The sequence below is a fragment of the Lagenorhynchus albirostris genome, chromosome 6 (assembly GCF_949774975.1).
Source record: "Lagenorhynchus albirostris chromosome 6, mLagAlb1.1, whole genome shotgun sequence".
NCBI classification, from domain to species: Eukaryota; Metazoa; Chordata; class Mammalia; order Artiodactyla; family Delphinidae; genus Lagenorhynchus; species Lagenorhynchus albirostris.
The window spans coordinates 4,816,042-4,835,212 of record NC_083100.1 but is presented as its reverse complement, the minus strand read 5'-3'; the positions used below and the strand labels follow the sequence as shown (position 1 = coordinate 4,835,212).

The 19,171-nt window shown below is 50.8% G+C and overlaps 1 protein-coding gene across 10 annotated transcripts in view; it reads left to right on the top strand.

The window, feature by feature from the left end:
- AGAP1 (ArfGAP with GTPase domain, ankyrin repeat and PH domain 1) overlaps window positions 1-19,171 on the top strand; it is a 555,073-nt gene that overhangs the window by 313,753 nt on the left and 222,149 nt on the right. The window contains exon 10 of one of the 10 annotated variants that reach the window (XM_060151785.1): window positions 14,898-15,388. The exons of the other annotated variants lie outside the window; for them this stretch is intronic. Within the exon in view, the coding sequence (XP_060007768.1) occupies window positions 14,898-15,053 (156 nt within the window). The 3' untranslated portion in view covers window positions 15,054-15,388. Of the gene's footprint in view, window positions 1-14,897; window positions 15,389-19,171 lie in introns of those variants that run through there. 10 annotated transcript variants of the gene reach the window in all.

The following is a 19,171-nucleotide window of genomic DNA, read 5'->3' as shown; positions in this document are numbered from 1 at the left end:
TCTTTTGAAACCTTCCATATTTATCCCAGGCCCACCTCTGCCCACCCCCATGGCCCTTTATTAAGTGCCTGGCACATTACATCAGCTTTTTCTTGTGGGAGTGGGGAGGAGTGCACATGTGTCCCTCCCGATGGTCGTTGAGTTCTGAGTCCGTTGACTTGTAGCCCTGCTGGAGCGTCCAAACCAGGCCACAGTTGTAGAAAGTTTGCATCACATTAAACGTTGTTACTAACCAGTATGTACGGAAGATTAAGCTAAGAAGGAATGACTAAGCCACCGCATCTCAGGAAGACAAAGGAGGTGGCTGAGAACAGCCAGCCGGTGGCTGGAAGGGCCCTGGCTGTCACCGTGATTATTAATACATTGCAAAGACATTTTGGGGATTCCGCCATATTTTGTATGGTTGCCAACAAAATGCTGACAGTTGTATTGTGGTTAATAAATTCATTTAGATTTATAAGCATTGTTTACAGAACCTGTTCGCCTGCTGAAGCTCTAACAGCATCTGTTCCTTCTTACTAATTAACTGCTAATTACGAATGAGCTTTGTGTGTTTGTCAGTATAACTGGCTCATGCATTTTGTAAGGAACATTAACAAATTGATTTACATAGTAGCAAAGCAATCAGAAGAGTAAACTGAACAGCAAGCAGCTCGAGCCCTTCAGCTGGTTTCTGAATGAAGCAAACTTCGGATGCTATAAATATTGTCGTACATTTCCTGTTACCTTAATTCTTTAGTAAAGGTACAGCGATCAAAAGCCATATCCAAAGAGTAATAGTCAAATTAGAGCCCTGCAGCAGCGGCCCAGAGTGCTGTGATGGTGACCCGAGGAAGTGGTTAGGGACCTGACTCGGGAGAAGAGCCAGAGAAGTGGTCCTGTGGGAACCACGTCCAGTCCCTGTGGGAATACCGGGGCTTCCACAAAACTCTGGCCCTTAGGTAATAATGCTTCAGTTCCAGCCAGCGTGCAGCAGGGCCTTGGCCAGAGAGATGAAACCTGTTGTCCATCACACGTTTTCTCCTCTGGGAGTCTCAGATCTCAAACCATGGTGATGTGCATCCCGTTTTGAAGAGCACGCATTTAAAATTAACGGGTTAAGATGGGTGATTCCAGAAGCTCAGGGCTCATTGCCTTTGCAGGGAGATGGAGAAGGCAGCCCCCTGCCTCGCTGATAAGACGGGCCTGTGTGCATCCTAACAGCGCCCTTGCCGTTGTCTCTAACGCGGCCTCCGTGGTTAGAGCTAATGGGCAGAGAAATGGAACCAAGCCGAGAGCAGCGTGAGCACAGAGAGAAGGGAAAAGAGAAGCGTTTCAGCAGCAAACGCTGGCCTTCATGGCTTCCTCTGCCCAGACCTCAGATGCTGGTATAAACTGGAGGTCGTGGATTGGGCAGGCAGAGGGGTAATGTGTTCAAGGGTTTTGAGAATAGCTCAGGTTAAATGTGATAACAGCCTTACATTAAAGTAAAAATGTACTAGTGGGCTTCCCTGGTGGCGCAGTGGTTGAGAGTCCGCCTGCCGATGCAGGGGACGCGGGTTCGTGCCCTGGTCCGGGAGGATCCCACAAGCCGTGGAGCGGCTGGGCCCGTGAGACATGGCCGCTGAGCCTGCGCGTCCGGAGCCTGTGCTCCGCAACGGGAGAGGCCACAGCAGTGAGGGCCCGCGTACCGCAAAAAAAAAAAATATATATATATATATATATATATATATATACTAGTAAGTGTTAGATACTGAAATGGAACATTTAATATCAAGTATCACAATGCACAACGTTGGCACGAGCTTTGACACAGATGTTCAGGGACAGGACCTTCTGGAAGGTGCAAAGATCCCAGCTTTGGAATGAAACCCTACTTTCCAGCTGTGCACCTCAGGCAAACGCCCAACCCTCTCTCCGAACCTCAGGTACCTCACCTGTAGAATAGGGTTGGTAGAACAGCCCTCTTCCAGAGTTGGTGGGTGGATGAAGAGGATGCTAGATGGCCTCCGTAAAGCAGGCAGCACCTAATCAACAGCTCAGGAAGTACGGTGACTGCCATCGCCATGTCTGCATTCACGTAAAAGTAAATATAGAGACACCATCTATTCAACTTTATTAGATCATGGTAATTACATATGGGAGGAGATTCTCCTTTCTCATCAATAAGTTTATTGCTCTTAATTTCAGATAAAGGGAAAAAGTTGAACATAAACGTGGTAGGTGGAGGGTCCAAACGTAAGTGTCAGGATGGAGTGACAGTTATCTCACAAACCTGTAATGTTTGCTTAGCGCGTTTAATCGACAGCTGAGCCGTCCGACAGCCTGCCATCATGAGCAGCCTGCCACTGGTGAATATTTGCCCTTCAAAGTAATTGTATTAAAAATGAAAAAGATATTATTTGCATTAAAAAATGACGTTCTTTGCTCTAACCCTTCGTATAGTAGGAGGAAGAATAGGAACTGTGCTTCCTGAAGTATTCATTCTTTCTCGCAGTTTTGCCCACGGATAAGTGTTTAGAAAACGTAATGAATTCAAGACAGTTTGCTCCAGAATATTAGGAAATGATCACATTGACTACAGATCGTCTCAGGTGGCCTTTGCTGACCCCTGTACGTGTTGGCCACCATCATTAGTTATAAAAAGGAAAGTGATTTGAACGAGAGATAGTCTATACTCCCAGCAGGAAAGCCAGGATTATCTCAGGAGGTCCCGGATGTACCAGACTCTGCTGGCTGCTGCGGCACAAAGGGCCAGGGGGCCAGAAGGGAACATTTTATCTACTGCATCCTCATCTTGTGAGTGTTTCCCATAGATGATATTTAGTGAACAGGAAGCCTTTTCTTTTGGAATCTAACTGATTGAAGACTTTCTTTTTTTTAAGCACAAATTAGAAGTGAACACAATTTTTGTGGACTTAAAGTGAACATTTCTAAGACTTGCGGTTAAATTTTGCCAATCAGGAATTTAAGATATAAAGCCATTCTTTAAGCTGCCCTCGATGAACAAGGGATTTATTTGAGACACATTGTTGATGTCTCCGTATTTAGCAAATTAACCATGTTGGGTATTTAATGTGACCACGGTCTAGACATCAGAAGACAGGAACATGGTTTTCCTCTCCCCAGGGACTTGTCTGCATTTAGTATGAAGCAATCTTTTGTGGAAAAAGCTTACAAACAAAAGGAGGGGTTTGGAATAAAGTGTCGCATGAGAACACAAGGCAGTTCTTTTCCACTTACATATTGCACGAGGGACTCCCAAAAAGCCTCTGCACCAGTGGTTTTCAATCTCGGAGGCACATCTGTTCACGTCTCTGCACACATATAGATGCTCACGTACAGTCCTTCCACGGAGATCCAGATTCATTTGGTCTGGGTTGGGTCTGGTGATATTCTCTAGGTGATTCTCAAAGATTGTTCATCAGCGTCACCTGGAAGGCTTTTACACAAACCCAGCAGAACAGTGTCGGAGGAGCCAGACCCTAGGCCTTGTGACTGGGCTCCCGGGGAGGGGAGGTTTGTTTCCAACCAGTTTTCCCAGCGATTCCACTTCCACCCCATTAAGAACCACTACTCTAGGGAAACCCAAGGCAAAGATGAAGGAGGCTGCTGCTGCCTCCTGTCCCGGAGTCCTAGGAAAGGGGTTGTTTGTGCTTTTCACACATGAAATGGTTCCTCATTTGCAGATGATTGTCATTTGAAAGACATTTTTGTAGCTTGATTTCCACTCAGAAATAGATGTCACCAGCACAGGATGAGAGAAACTTAGAAAGAATTATGAACTTCTTTTTAAAATGAGAAAGTCAATGAAGGGAGGCAGCATAACCAGAAAAGGGGAAAATTAAAATCTGAAATAATTTATGAGCAAAATAATTTTCCAGCTAAGAGTACATTAGCTGTTGACTCGAAACGTTTGAGAGGAACGTTCCTAATCAGATCACACTGCGATCTTCGGGGGACTCACCATGTCCTTGCAGCCCAAGGCTGTAGTTCTTCTGCTCCTGGGCCTGCCGTAGGGTAAGCACCGAGCGGACTCCTCAGAGGCCACACACCTGTCGACGGTCAGTCTTTCAGGACGATCAGCCAGTGTCCAGTGGCGCCGATCCTGATGGCTTCAACCATTGTGATGCTGTTTAAGGAAAGCAGTGGTTTCGAGACACAGCTCAGTGACGTGTGTAGAGAGAGGAAACACTGCGTTCCCTGCCGTGTTGTCACCTGTGCCCAGAAAGAGTTGGAACCATCCTGTCTTTAGGCCTCTTCCTCCGTCTTCCTTTCTAACTACCCCCTTTGGAAGCTTTGCCATGGGACGGGTTAAAACTCCACATCCGTTGGTCCAGGTTTTACTAGTGGCATTCAAGTATGTACGACAGCATTGTCATTCTAGCTATCAGAGGCACCAGGGGCTCTGACAGAAGGTGGGTAGAGCAGTGATCCGGGCGAGAGCCGGGTGGGCTCAGGCAGGTCGTGGCTACCGGAATGGGGAGAAACGGATGTGTCTGGGAGATTTTATGGAAGTAGGATGGGCAGTAGTGATTGGTTGGTTAGATGTAGAGGATGAGAGAGACAGAGGAAGAAGGAATGATGCTGAGATTTCTGGCTTGGTCAGCTTCATACAAGTTGGTCCAGTCACAAGGTGAGAAGCAGAACGGGAGGACGGACCACAGAAGACAGTGAGTGTCATTTTAGGCGCCCTGGGTTTGCGGAGCCTGTGGACCATCCACAGCAAGCCAACTGGTGGATGCTTTTCTAGATCAGGGAAACCTGGGCTGAAGATGTATATTTGGGGATCATTAATACTATCAGAAATGGCAATTGAAGACATAAGAGCGCGTGAGATCAATGAATTGCACAGAATGGGATCGAGGGGCTGGGGTGGCATCTGAGGAACATGAATGTTACAGGAACGGGCACATGAAGACAAGCCCATGGAGAAAACTGAGAAACAGGACTAGAGCAACAGGAGAAGGACTAGGAGACTGCGCCACCAGAAGGAAGAGAGGGTGTGGCTTTTAAAAGGAGATCAAATAGGAAACGGACCAAAAGTTATCCTTTGGTTCAGGGGACAGCGAGTGTAGACAACACTTCAGCAAGCCTGACTGCGATGGAAAGGAGGAAACTAGGTCTAAGTTACTGATTAATGTGTAACAGCAAAGGATGGAATAACGTACTGCTGTGAGTTCCTGTTCAGAAGTTGCCAGCAGTCTCACTCCTTAGGAAACTTTTGACTAGACATACATTTATTTTAAAAATAGTTACTTGCTTATCATTTCGCAACTTATAAACAATTCCCAGCGTTCATCCAGCACTTGCCACGTGCCAGACACGGTGATCTGGCTTTGCGTTACGAACGCATTGACTTTCCTGACAGCCAGTTCCTTCCAGGTGGTTCTGAGATGCTGTTCCCTTCTGCTTTCGCTGAGAGAAGAAATTATTTCAAGCATGCATCCCTCCTCACAGCCTCATCCTGGTGTCGTTTTCCCACGATTTCCTGTTTCCTCACCCATATGCCCGCCACTCTCTCCCTCAAAAGCTCCGGGTGCCACTTCCATTATTACTTGCGGAGTCTTAACCTCTACTCATCAGGGAGTGAAAGAACTTCAGGCACTGAATTAGCAGACGTCCCCATATTTAAAAGAAATCTGTGGTCGCCACTCCACGATGACAGTGCTGCCTTCCCGCCTTGTACGAGGTGCTGCCGTGTGGCGTGCGCTCCCCCCGAGGTGCCCCCCTCCATGTTCTCCTGGTGTGGGCCTCCCTCCCATCCTCCATGTCTTAGACCAAGAACAAGGACCACACGTTCCAGATCAAGGAGGTCACGCCACCGCACGAGCCACTGCAGCTGGCAAGTGGCTTGGTCCAGAGAGACGGCTTAGTTCCCGAGCCCAGAGTAGACGCTCTCCAGCAACATGTCTTAACGGGCTCTGCAGATAGAATTCGAGGACCCAAGAATGCGGGTGGGGGAAATTCATCTTTATTTCTACTAACGTCCACCGAGATTTGGCATTTCCCGTAAACGTGAATCTAGACACCAACCCGCAGTAGCGGTAGCGGAGCCCGGACTGTGTCACCCACAGACGTCGTGGCTGTTACACCTCACGTGGCAGTTGTCACAGATAATTTGATGAGTGGCCTACACTCCCACTCTTTGGAAGTATGGCGGGTACCAGCTCTCCTGCTAGATCTTGAAGTGGTAGCGAAGAGTCGCGTTGTTTACTTTATCTGCCCTAGACGCTTTACAAATATTTTGATGGCCGCCTTTCAGTTTAGTTGGCAGCGATCAAAATATTTTGTATTCTACCATCTTTTGTATTCCAGTGAATTGAAAGACATTTTTCTTAGAAAGGATCCTCCAGGAAATGCCCAGAGGGACGCACCCCCAGCAAGCCTCCCTGGGGATTCATGTTTTCCTACCCAGTCAATTCTGTAAATGGAATGTGTTTTTATCTCATGTAAAATTTTATATAAAATTAAGGACGTGGGTCTTCAAAACTGAGTGAAAGGGCTTGTTGTCCAGCTCTCCCTTCAAGGCCGCGTGAACCTGTCTGGTCTCTGGTGATGCCCCAGGCCCCTCCCCCCCCACCCCCCACTCCCCGCCCCTTGTTGGGATCAGTCCTGGATCCACGCTTCCCCACCCCCGCTGGGCGCTCTCCCTTCCTCTGCTGAAGGACATTGTAGGGTTGCTCCTGTGCCCGCCAGCGCTGCAGCCGCCTCTGCTTGCCTGCTCGGTGCTTCTGGATCGGGCCCCTCTCCTAGTGGGACTGTATGTCCCGGGGCCAATGAGTGACATTCCCATTTCCACAGAAGCAGTGCCCTGACCTCTCTCCAGGGAGTGATGCGGTCAGAGCTCCTTCCCACGTGACACTCTCTCCTCTGGGGTTTCCATGCCTCGCTTCCACTCTCCTCTCGGAACCTCTGGGTGTCCTGTCTCTGCGGCATCTCCTCCCGCTTTGTCTTACCCCGTAAGTAGCATCATCTTGGGCTTCCAGCTCTTGGCACTCTGCCCTGAATCAGAGATCTCTACTTTTAGAGATCTCCCCCCCTCCCAGGATCCGTACCCCTTGGGGTCTTTTTGGTCTCATAAATCCAGCTCCTGGTGGGACCTTTCCGCCTGACGCCAGGATGTCAGTGGTTGGTGTGGACTTGTGTTGCCTGTGGCCAAATGAATAAAAATGCTTAGTGCAGGAATTACAAACACCACCGGTGCATCACAGCGGCCAAGCAGGCACGTGTGATGAGTGCGTCCTGGGATGGGAAGCTGGCTAAGAGTTTGACTCACACGAGAGCAGCTCCCACCACGGGGCAGCCGGCGCTCACATCCACATGCCTCTTACTCTGTGGCCCCCGTGTTCCCAGATGGTCCTGGTTTTTAAAGGAAGCCAGGAATCTGGGCTTGCGTATCAAATCCTGTCATTTTTAAATGCTGGCAACCGAGTTCGGAAAACATTAATCGCTCATAGGGGCTGATGTGAAGGTATCTGTAGGCTGGAAACGGCCCCCCAAGCCGCCAGGGTGGGTCTCTGCTTCAGACCCCCTCCCAGGCCTCCCCAGAAGCTCAGCCATCTCGGCAGTGTTACAGGTCCGGCTCGGCCCGTCTCCGGCCTCCCGTTCCAGCTTCTGTCCGGCTCGGCCATGCCCACCACCCGTGTCCCCAGGCATAGGTGCCACCTGACTGCTGTGCCCTTGCACACAGCGTTTATCGACCATCGCGCCTCCACCTGGCTCGTCCTGCTGGCCCAAGTCTGGTGTCAGCACCGCCACCCCTCAGAAGCCTTCCTGGCTTTCTTCCTACAGCCTTCTGCACAGGAACACGGTGGTGCTTGTCACAGTGGGTACTGATGATGGATGGTATCTTTTCCACGCCCCCCCACAGACAATGATTCAGCAGTTACAACTTATTGTCAGAGGGGTCCCCAGAACCTAGCAGGACGCAGCCTGCCCACTGGGCTCTGTTTTTGAATAGCTGAAAAGGCAGCCTCCAGGCCACGGGCCTTGCGTTAGGCCAGGCGGGCCACCTGAACGGGAACAAAAACATGCCCTGGACCAAAGGTCAGTCCCAAGAGCCTCAGGGGTGACCTACAGCTGGGATGCCCCGGCATCTCAGAAGGGGTCAAGGGAGCGCAGGGCGACCTCCAGACCCCCAGCCGCCTCCTGAGTCAGACCACCTTTATGATGGCTTCAGGGGCATCGGAGCCAAGTCAGACGCTGTGCCGCTTCCGTGAATGCAGGTGGTTACAGATGACGATGCAGAAACGCCTGCCGTGCCCGACGCTCCTTAGTAGAAGAACGGCACGTGGGGCCAGCTCGGGGTCTGGGCAGCCCTGGGCCTGGGCTTCCTCGGGACCCTCGTCAGGCCCCTGCTGGCTACCTCCGGCCCTGCTGATCTACAACGGATCTTCCTCTGTTTCCTCCTTTCCTGAGCACCTGTGTGTGCATGTCTATCTTGGTGACATTTGCAGAGTCCCCTGAGTCAGGAACCGGGGACTCTGCCTGGTCTTGTCACATGTCCGCTCTGTGCCCCTCGGGAGCCTGCACCTTGGCTCGGCCCTGGTGCTCCTGTACCCAGGCCTCCCGCCACCAGAATGCCCTCGCCTACCCACCCGCCCTTCTCCCCGCCGGCTGTGCAGGAGAGAGATCCCACGCAGGCCTGACTGCTGACGGGGTGGCCCTTGGCTGGTCTGGGAACTGGGATTTCGGGGGGCGGGTGCCCGCATTCCCTGGACTGATTAGAGCAGCTCTGTGCACCTGCACTGTTTGTGCAACCACCTGCTCTCCTCCGGGGAGTTTGGAACTGGGGTCTGTGCCAGGCAGAGGGTGCCTTTGGGACCAGCCCTGAGTGCTGAGTCTCTGATGAGCGTCCCTGGTGGACAGCACTTCACGCGTGGTGTCACAGCTCACGGGGGCGGGAACTGAGTGCGTCCTGTGTGGCTCCGCTGGGAGGGGCCCCTTGCAGGCCTGGTCTCCCCTGGACGTCACCGCGGGGGCCTTTTCCCTTTGCTGATTGTGGTTTGTGTCCTTTTGCCGTATGAGTCATAAGCCAGGAGGTGGCTTGGGGGGGCCCCTGGCATACTGAGCCTGCCAAGCTACATTCCACCTCCTCTTTTCTAGAAGTTTTCATTTCACTGTTCACTCAGAGCTACTTTCCATTGCCGTGTTTTATTGAGATGATGTGTTTAGGTGTGTTTCTTTGCAGAAGCTGGTGCGTTTAAGAGGCATCCTGTTAAACGGTGTACTGGAGAGTTGGGAATTTAGATCTAGGACTCAGAGGAGAAAGAGATTTTGAAGGAAGCCGTTGGTAAATGCATAGACCCCTGGAAACCGAGTGGGATGGAAGAGTTTGGAAGAGCGCCTTCTCAGAAGAGGGGCCGCGGCTCTCAGAAGGGCTGTGGCCTTCCCCTCTCCTCATCCCACGGAGTTAAAAACTGCAGAGGGGTTGACACGTCCCAGGTTGAACATGTTGAACAAGAAGGTTGGAGGCTGATGCAAAGGCAGGGGGTGCTGGAGGGTGGGGGACACACAGGCTGACCAGCGCCCAGGGCCCAGTGGGGTCTCCAGTCTCCTGTGGAAGGGAGCGTCTCGTGAGACTTTAGGTTTTGAGAACAGGAGCCTGTAAGGACGGTGGTCTGTTACCAGCATCGGAAACTGAGGAAGAAAAGATAATTCCATTTAAAAAAAAAAGCATTGCTTTAGAAAGGAAACCGGCACTGAAAAACCCTGGACCATCTTCTTTTCCTCTGGAGTGTGGCCGCTCTGGCCTTTTACACCCTCCTCAGATTCAGAATCCTGTTTCCATTCACATCACTCTTGCTTTTGATTTTGTCCAAAAGAAGAACGCTTCCCAGTGAAAATGATGTTGTTGCACAATATACATACTCCGGATTAAATTCGTAAGTGAAGTGAACCTCTTCATAGATTATTTAGCTTGACGTTTATTCTGCATAGAAACTTACATCTTTGAAAAGGTAGAACAGGGTTGAAGTGAGTCAACCTGTTCTAACTGAACTCATTTAATCTGTCCTTTTATCAAACAAAAACTCACACTAGTTTTGAGTAGTCATAACTTAAGCAGTGTGTTCGGCATCCCTAAAGAGATGATTCCTACCCTTCCAGTGATGTTCCTAGATCCTGACACGTGCCTTTCTGGGTTCGTTTGCTGAGACAGGGACCCTCACACACCGCTGCACCTGACCTCTGTGTCTCGTCTGAAGCTGCAGCCTGAGCCGTGCCTCCCCAGGGCTCTACTTTCTGTTTCTTCTCCCGAGGAGGGCAGACTCCCCATGAAGTTATCTCGTTCCCAACACACATTTTACATCATCAAAATGAGAAATTGGACTTTACCGGGTGGCCTTTAAAGTTACTTTCCACTCCAGGATTATAAGGTCCTAGAGTTTCATAGCCTGGTCAGTACATCAGGGCGGGGGCTTTAAAACCTTTAACATCAATTTCTGGTCCTTCCTCTAAGACCTGCATGTGTCTGCTCACCTATCAGAATTGCCCAGCTGCCTTGAGCTCTTCCAGGAACAGCCCTGTCGCCATATTGCTTGCCCCGCCCTCTTCTCAGAACAGCACCTGAGACAGTCTGCACTTGGTACCTGAATTGTGGATACAGCCATACTCTTAGGCAGACAGCTTCCTTCTAATACTGGGAGCTGGTATACTGCCGTTGCCATATCAGATGCTGGTTTTTCTTTTAAAAAAAAAAAAGGAAAAAAGTTAGTAACAAATTTTTGGACCTAGCAAAAAGGGGAAATAATTCATGATGAAAATAATACTCCATTAGTTGTGATGTTCACGATGAGATCATTACTCATGAGACTAATACTGATCATGTAATTCATGTGTCAGGTACTATTGATAGTTTCAAAGTTCTTAGGTTATTTCCCAAATCTCCTATTTGGTGTGTCCAGACGTAGCCATTCAACACAGCACACAGATGAAGTTTTCCTGATCCTTTTAACAAGTAGAGTGAGTGAGAAACACTCAGTTGCACCTTGATAATCTTTTTCTTTAACTTTTTCCCCAGCTTGTGAATATTTGGGAGAGTTTCTCTCATTTGGGCTCTTAATGCTTTTTCCCTGTTTGAGAGTCACATCCATGGCTACTTTCTCTTGCCCCTCACTGCCCTCTCAGTGTTTGGGGTCCGGATGGGCAGGCTCCCTGTTCATACGTGTGCTTCAGAGGTGTCCTGGCCATGTTACTTCTTTTTTTTTTTTTTTTGCGGTACGCGGGCCTCTCACCGCTGCAGCCTCTCCCACCGCGGAGCACGGGCTCCGGACGCGCAGGCCCAGCGACCACGGCCCACGGGTCCAGCCGCTCCGCGGCACGCGGGATCCTCCCGGACCGGGGCACGAACCCGCATCCCCTGCATCGGCAGGCGGACCCCCAACCACTGCGCCACCAGGGAAGCCCATGTTACTTCTTAAGGCTCTGAGTAAAATGACTTTGCTCTGTGGCGCTATGTTAAATTGGCTGGTTAATTCTGGTGTTATTTACCCTGTAATTCATTAGTTTCACCCCACCATTGGCAGCTGACAGGCTGTAATTTCACGCCTTGCAATAAAAGATGTCTCATAATCTGCTTCATTTAGCAGCAAGAGAATTTAATGAAATTAACTGCAGTCCTAATTATGCCAGTGAATACTAAAGACCGCCATCAAGTTTTCTCGGAAAAAAAGGACGAGGTCCACCTCGTGAAGGATTTAGAATATAATTTCCTGGGAAAAGTTGCAAATGTCTTCCTTCTGTTGGCCAGCAAGGCCCAATTATGACTACACATATGACAATTTAATTAACTGGTTTTTCTGAACGTCTCTCCAAGTAGTCATCATTTCCAGTCACATTTCAAAGTGAGTCCTCTGTGGGCGTGGTGGTGGTGATGTAAACATGCGGACACGGAGTTTTCGATCAGTGGTCTTTGCTCTCGTGCTGGTCCATGGTGTGGGTTTGCATCACGTCCCAGGTGGGTAGCAGCTTCACAGCGTGTGGCTGGGAGAGGTTCCCCGAGTGCATCCCGATGACGTTCTCCTGCTCTGAGGATGCCGGGGTGGGGTAACCGCCCCATGCAGGTTGTTACCTGTCGGGCTTGGAGTTTCCGGCCCCACCTGGCCCCTCGCCTCACCCTTCCCCAGGACGCAGGGTTTTTCCATACTTCTTGGTCCACGCCCCACACCCTCTGCTCCTGGGTGGGAAGATGTGTTCTTGGCACCCCATGTGCCCGTATTCCTCTTGCACGTGACACACAGGCCGTCTCTCTCCTTGAGATGCAACCTCTACCTCTCCAGGCTCACCTGTCTTGCCCCGCCCCCTTGGCTTCTCCACCTCGGTCTCCTTTGCTGCTGTTCCCCGTTAGCATGCATTGAGGATGCTAATGGAAAGGAAGGATCCCCAAGGATGCGGACTGGAAAGGAAGTAAGACGTGTGAATGCTCTGAGAAGACCCAGGCTTCCCCGCCTCCCGGCCCTCGCCCGCAGGGCCCGTACACCTGCCTCCGCTCCTGTCCACCTCCCCATCCCGGCCCCTGGGCCACTGCCGGCAGCAGCAGCTCTTTACAGTGCAGAGATGGCAGCAAGCCTGGGCGGGCGAATAGTGTGACCAAGAAGAAAACACAGATGCTGCACAGGAGCCAGAGGAGTGGAGACTCATGGAGAAAGAACCACACGTTCTGCGCTGTAGAGACAGAATTCAAACACAGCCGGGAAGTTCTGCTTTATTTAAATACGACGGAACTGTCAATAGCCACAGTTATTAACCGCCGTCCCTCTTCCTAATCTTACTTTAAAAGTTGATGACGTTTCTCAAGCTCTAAAAATAATCACCTGGCTTCCTTGGACGCCGGCACCTGTGACCTCGAGGTCTCAGATCAACACTCGCTCACTGCAGTGACATTATTCTAGCAGCTTTCGTTCAGAGCCCACGTTGGAAAGTGATGGTGAGGCGTTCCTTTACCTGAGGCTGCTGGCAGGGAGGCCTTTGACGAGAAACACTTTGGGGCGACTTGGAATAGCTGCTGTGTATTCCTGAAAAAAATATCTGCTTTGCAAAGAGTATCCGTGTTCACCATCACCCTTTGTGTTCTCACTGTCTCTGCGCGATGGGTGTTGGACCATCGTGGACTTGGAGAGATGACAGCTGTACAGCGAGGCTGGGGAGCTCCATGGCTGCCCCACAGCCCACTCCCACCAAGTCCATCCCGGGGGATCTGTGAGCTTGCAGGTCTGTGTCCGTCTGCGGGGACCATTGCCTGCTGTGGGCAGGGGCCCTGCCCGGGACATCCCTGACTCTGGGTCTCTCCCCTCGGTACAGCCTCCGACACCGTGCACCGTGCTCCCTCCCCGCCACACCCGATGGGGGTCTCCCGGGCAGAGTGTGTGCTGCGTCGGCCTTCACAGGGCCCTCCCACGTCCAGGAGACGGGGCCTCTACGTGTCCTCCCGGCTGGTCAGCCTTGGGCCCACCAGCCGGCCTCCCTGGGATCTCTGAGCTCCAGCCCAGCCTGGAATGCTGGCGCCAGTGGCGCTCGGCGCCCATCAGCCCGTCGGTCCTGACCGTGTGTGAGCCTCCACCGGGGCCCCCCTGCTCTCATGGCGAGAGGAGGAGAGGCTCCATGAACTTGCGGTTTGGGCTTGGAGGACACGTAGAGGTGAACACCCGAGGCAGGGCCTGCTCGAGGCGAAGGCAGAGGAAGCTCCACGCCTTCCCGTAAACTTTAGCCTCGCCCCGTGCACCAGGAGGCGCCGTGGGGGTGTGTGAGGGGACCACGCTGGCTGGGAGACCCTTCAGGCGGGGTGCGCTGTCTGCACGTGGCGTTGCCCTGCCAGCAGCATCCCTCGGTCTCCCCACCTCGGGGCACTTGCAGCTGAGGCCAGGCTGCCCAGGGCGGGGCGTGGGGCTCCACAGCCACTGTCACCCGTGGGCGCCGTGAACACCCAGGAGGCCGCCGGGAGCATGTGAACGAGGCGGTGTTTAACAAGCGCAGGAGCATGTGAACGAGGAATGGCGGGGGAAGCGCGTCCTGACCGCTCGCCAACCTGAAAGCTGGGGGTTCCGGTCGCCTCCTGTGAAGAAAAGAAAGAGATCCTGGTGTTTGGATGCGCAACCCGCTCATCTCGTCCGCGGAACACCAGAGGTAATTTTGGCGACAAGCAGTAAGGAAACCTGAAGTATTTCTCTCCCAGACCCTCCCAGCTTATTAAAAGAACTTATAGACATGAAAATACATTAAAGTGGGCAAAGCGGAGAGGGTGAAAGAGATTAACAACCTTCGCTGAATAGAGCCTATTGATGAAGCGGGCCTGTGAGCCGCTGCGGGCTCTGAAATGAGGTGTGAGCTGCTGAAAAGAAGGTCAGGCCTGTCCAGAATTTTTGGAGTCGGGGGGAGTGGAAATCGACATGTAAAAATATGAAACGCCTGCCTGGCCCTCGCTTCCCGTTTCCTGGTTGGGGAGATTTACTCGGAAAGAGGAAAAACCGCGCTGCAACCGATTCCCCAGTTTTACACCCAAATTAAAGGACCCCGTAAAATGCAGCAGAGACAGGGGCGCGTGCCCATAATGTCTATTGTCTGGGGTCTGGGTGTTTCCACACAGAGCGGGGCCCAGCATGGGAAAGGAGAGTGGCAGAGGGAGCCGGGGCTGGAAAGGGGGGTACCCGACCCGGGCCAGCTTGTGACAGGCACCGATGGGTATGGCTGCCTTCGGACATCTTTCTAGGAAATGGGGTGTTAGCGAATAGAAACGCAAGCAAGCCTGCTGTGTGGGTATGCGTGCGAGGGAAAGTTAGCCGTCAGTCATGTTTTATCTCTTAATGAATAGAGACTGCTGAAGTAAGGGTTAGGTAATTGAGTTTATAATTAATTAGCCATAACCCTCATCAGATAAAGCAGTTGTGAGGAATTTTTTTTTATCTCCTTTCTCTCCCCAGGGCCTGCCCTTCTTTGTCCTTGCACTGACAGCCAGCACTTATCTAGGGCCGCCTGTGCCGGCAGCCCTCCCCCTGCCCGGCCAGGGCCCAGGGGTGGTCAGCCGGCCCTGCTTTGTGCTAGGAGGCCGGCAATCAGCCCAGCTGTCCAGGCCATGATGAATTAGCGGTGGGAGTGAACACAGAGGTGGACTCCAGATCGGCCTGATAGCTCCCAGGCTGCTTCTGTGGGTCCCGACTTCAGCGCATCTCTGATAGACCTTTGACGTCTTCCAACAAAGAGGTTACAGAAGGTAGAGATGGATCGCTCCTCCGGAAAGTTGGGCAACTTACACAATACCCCTTAATTTCTATAGCCGGGCGATTGGCTCCGCAAAGGAGGGAAATCAATGAGCGTTTCCACTCTTTCCTTGAGCACCTTTGCTGCTTCTTCCTTTCTCCCTCCATTTATTGGCACTTTACACGTTCGGAGGACAAGCAATAAACAGTGCAAATGTAAGGCATTAAAATCAAAGATTGTGTCAGGTCTGCATTTTACAGACTGTATGGGGGGGGAAAACCTTCCCCCTTCTCTGTTTAAAGATTAAAAATCCTGTGATCGCGCGAGTTCAGGGAGGAGTTTTTTAAGGAACAAGGTTGTGCCTTTCTTAAGGCTTCCGATACTGAATTAGAAAAATCCTGGACTTGTAATGTCAACTTCCTTGTGATGTTAGTTGTTTTTTTTTTCTAATTAAGCCCCAGGCAGGTACACATAAATCTCTCAATACCCCAGGGATATGGTGAATAAGAGGATGTGATCTTTCTTTCCATCTACAGTTGCTATCTATTTTAGGTAGTCTAGGAGACGATTTTGTTTTCCTTTGTTAGCAAGACTAGGTTTCACTTTCCAAGACCCTCTGGTCGTTATTTGGGGACTCAAAAGCCAGAGTGTTTTACCAGACAATATGACTGAATAATGATTTTGAATGTTAATGAAAATTTAATCAGACCAAATATATTATTCAACCTCATTTAGGGAGTAAAGTATGATAAGTGCATTTACAAGTGCTGAAATCTGTAGAACAAACGAGTTCATATTTGGGGGGAGTAAAATGAGAAACCCCCAGTCTGGTGTATTGTGATGGGGGAGAGAATGGTTGTTTGTTTTGGGTTCGGTTAGAAACAGACATCGACTGCTCTCAGAATCAATTTGGGAAATGACGTTATTAACAAAACTTCCTAGTAAATGCTGATCATCTTCATCACCTTCCAGTATAGAAATGCTAGATGCTGTAATTGAGCCGTACCTAACGACTCCAGTTTTTTTCATGAAGCAAGTACGCATGGTAAATATGCCAGTTCTGGGCTTTCTTTGGGGGAAGAAAAAAGGAATCACATGCATAGGTTCATAGGATGATTGAGACCCAGATGTGAAGTCCAGATTACTCACTCAGCTGGAGGAAGTGGAACTGCCCTGTGGAGCAGACACTCCACCCAACCAGCCTTCCCTTCCAGAATTCCTGGGGTGACGTCCAACAAACCGAGTATGAAGCCCACAAAAATCCGTATGATCCTATGATCAAGCCTTCTGTCACAGCTGAGACAGTTCAGGCCCAGTTCTTGATCAAGGTCAACAGATAGAAAACATTGCGTGGAGGAGACAACGTTCCTTCTCTGCTTCCAGCTGAATCGTGCATCACGGCCCTGTTGGCAAACCACGTGGCCAGAGGCAGAGAGGGTGGGTGCGTCCTCCCCCTTTTCTCCCATCCCCCTTATCCTGCCCTTCTTCAGAGAGGCAGAACCAGCGGTTTCCTCAGCCCGCCCTGAACTGCTATTGTAGCTGCAAACCATCAGCTGACTCTCCAACAGCTGATTGAGATGCGGTCAGTCGTAGCCACAGACAGACTCCCCAGGGGGGAAGTTAGCTCAGGGCCTAGAGAGATGGAGGGCACAAGGGGCTTTGAGTCCAGGCCAACCCAGCACCTAGTGCCTACACTTCCACCTGTTAGCCATGCTTTGAGGAAGTTTCTTAACCAGCCTAATTAAGCTTTACTTGCGTCATCTGTTAAGCTGTGGGGTGTCCCCCTGAGTGGGTGAATGGCAGGTAGTCTCGATGTAGGGTTTCAGAAATGGCTAATACCCCTCTCCCCCGCTTTACTTTATTATTTTTTTTTGCATAGAAGTTGATAGAGCAAATTACGAGAAACAGTTCTTTAGTCTTCCTTGGTTTTGGAGCCGGTATCCCGGGAAGTTTCGATCCCTTTAAGTTTAGCTCACGGCCGCAGCCAGGGCCCAGGACATCGGTCAGCTCTCATGGTGTGTTCATCCCGAGAGGATGCTTCAGCGGGAAAGCTTTCAGTTCTTCTCTCTCTGTTACTTCTGAAATTTCAACATCATTTATTTTAAACTACGATGACTAATGGATCCTTACCTAGTTTTGTGAAAGAAAAGAAAAGCAGAAAAAGTTGAAAGGAAGAAAAGGTGAAGTCCTTCCTTTGTGATGTTCAACAAACCATATTCTCAGGTGTATCACGTAGCCCCTGGCCTTGCTGATGTGTGAGCTGCTGTGTGTTGGGCCCGGAATGGAAAGGAAAGTCTGGCCGGAGGGGCGACTGTCAGCAAAGTCTATGGAAAGTGGTGATGCGGCTGGATCAGGGGGTTTGTGGTAGGGTGGCAGGCATTTCCGAATCACTAGTGTATTTATTCAAAAGGAAATGCCACCTGGGATCTTAAGTTCTCTTTGCTCACCTTTATTTAAACATCATCAGAATTTCTAGATCTAGTTATTAAGTCAGTTACAGGTTTATCATCGTTCAGGTTTATCAAAACCTAACTCTAGGGCTTCCCTGGTAGCGCAGTGGTTGAGAGTCCGCCTGCCGATGCAGGGGACGCGGGTTCGTGCCCCGGTCCGGGAAGATCCCACGTGCCGCAGAGCGGCTGGGCCCGTGAGCCATGGCCGCTGAGCCTGCGCGTCCGGAGCCTGTGCTCCGCAACGGGAGAGGCCACAGCGGTGAGAGGCCCCAACAGTGAGAGGCCCACATACTGCAAAAAAAAAAAAAAGAAACCTAACTCTAAGCTTATTTTATCTTGGATATATTTTTGAAGTTTTAAAAGTTGACTTACACTAAATTCAAAATGGAGTGATTCCAGGTTTAGATAGCAATAGAGTATCTGTCTTCCTGTCCTTTAGACTCATTCCCTGAACTTTTGGGTTTTTATATTGTCTGGACACATCAACCCAGACCTCCTTCTCTTGCCTCCACGATGCTGGAAACTGGGAGGCCTGTTGGTACGTGGAGGACCAGGCATCTGGGTAGGGAGGAGGGACCCTTTGGGGGTCTCTGGAGGCACAGAGGCTGTTGCATTCCCAGAAGGCCAGTCTTGTCTCAGAAGTACTGAAGATATTTAAAATTTGCATCTTAATCTAGCATTGCTGAGGCCGTGGCTCTGTCCCTGAGGTTCGTCCCCATCCTTGGTGGCTCACCCACAATGATTTGGGGGGTGTGTGTGTGAGAAAAGTCACCTCACCTGGTGGCAGCCAGGAAGCAGAGGGGCAACCGCAAACTGTGGCACCAGGGAGCATCTCCCAGCTCTGACCTCTCTGGGTTCAGGCCCTGCGTGTTCTCGTGCTCCGTGTGCTGAAGCCCGGGCCCTCCTGTGGTTACCACGTCTAAGCCAGCAGTAGCCTCAAACAGAAGACCCCCCCAAGTGCTGTTCACGTGGACCAAATGCCAGTCCAATTCTGACCCAGCCCCCATGAGTCAGGGACACAGTGTGCACTGGCAAGGCAGTGACCTTGACCAAGGGCACCCCGCATACACCGGCCGAAATGAGAATAGGGGTGAGTGCGGGAGGGTCACCAATAAGTGTCCCTGCCGGGGTTGCCATTAAATTCCAACACTTCTCTTATATGTGGAACGTAAAGAACACAAAACCAGACTCATACAAAAGGAGATCAGATTTGTGGTTACCAAAGGGGAACAGTAGGGGCTCGGGGAGCTGGAGGGAGGTGGTCAAAAGGTACAAACTTCCAGTTAATAAGTTAACAGGATAAACAAGTACTAGGGATGTAAGGAACAGCATGATGGCTGCAGTCACCACTGCTCTGTGGTGTATAGGAAGGTGAAGAGAGTAACCCTAAGAGAGCTCATCACAAAGAAAAGCTTCCCCCCCCCTTCCTTCTTTTTGTCCTTCTTTTCTTTTTATTGTATGTATATGAGAAGACGGATGTTAGCCGAACCTACTGTGGGAGTCATTTCACAATATATACAAGTTAAACCACAATGCTGTGTGCCTTA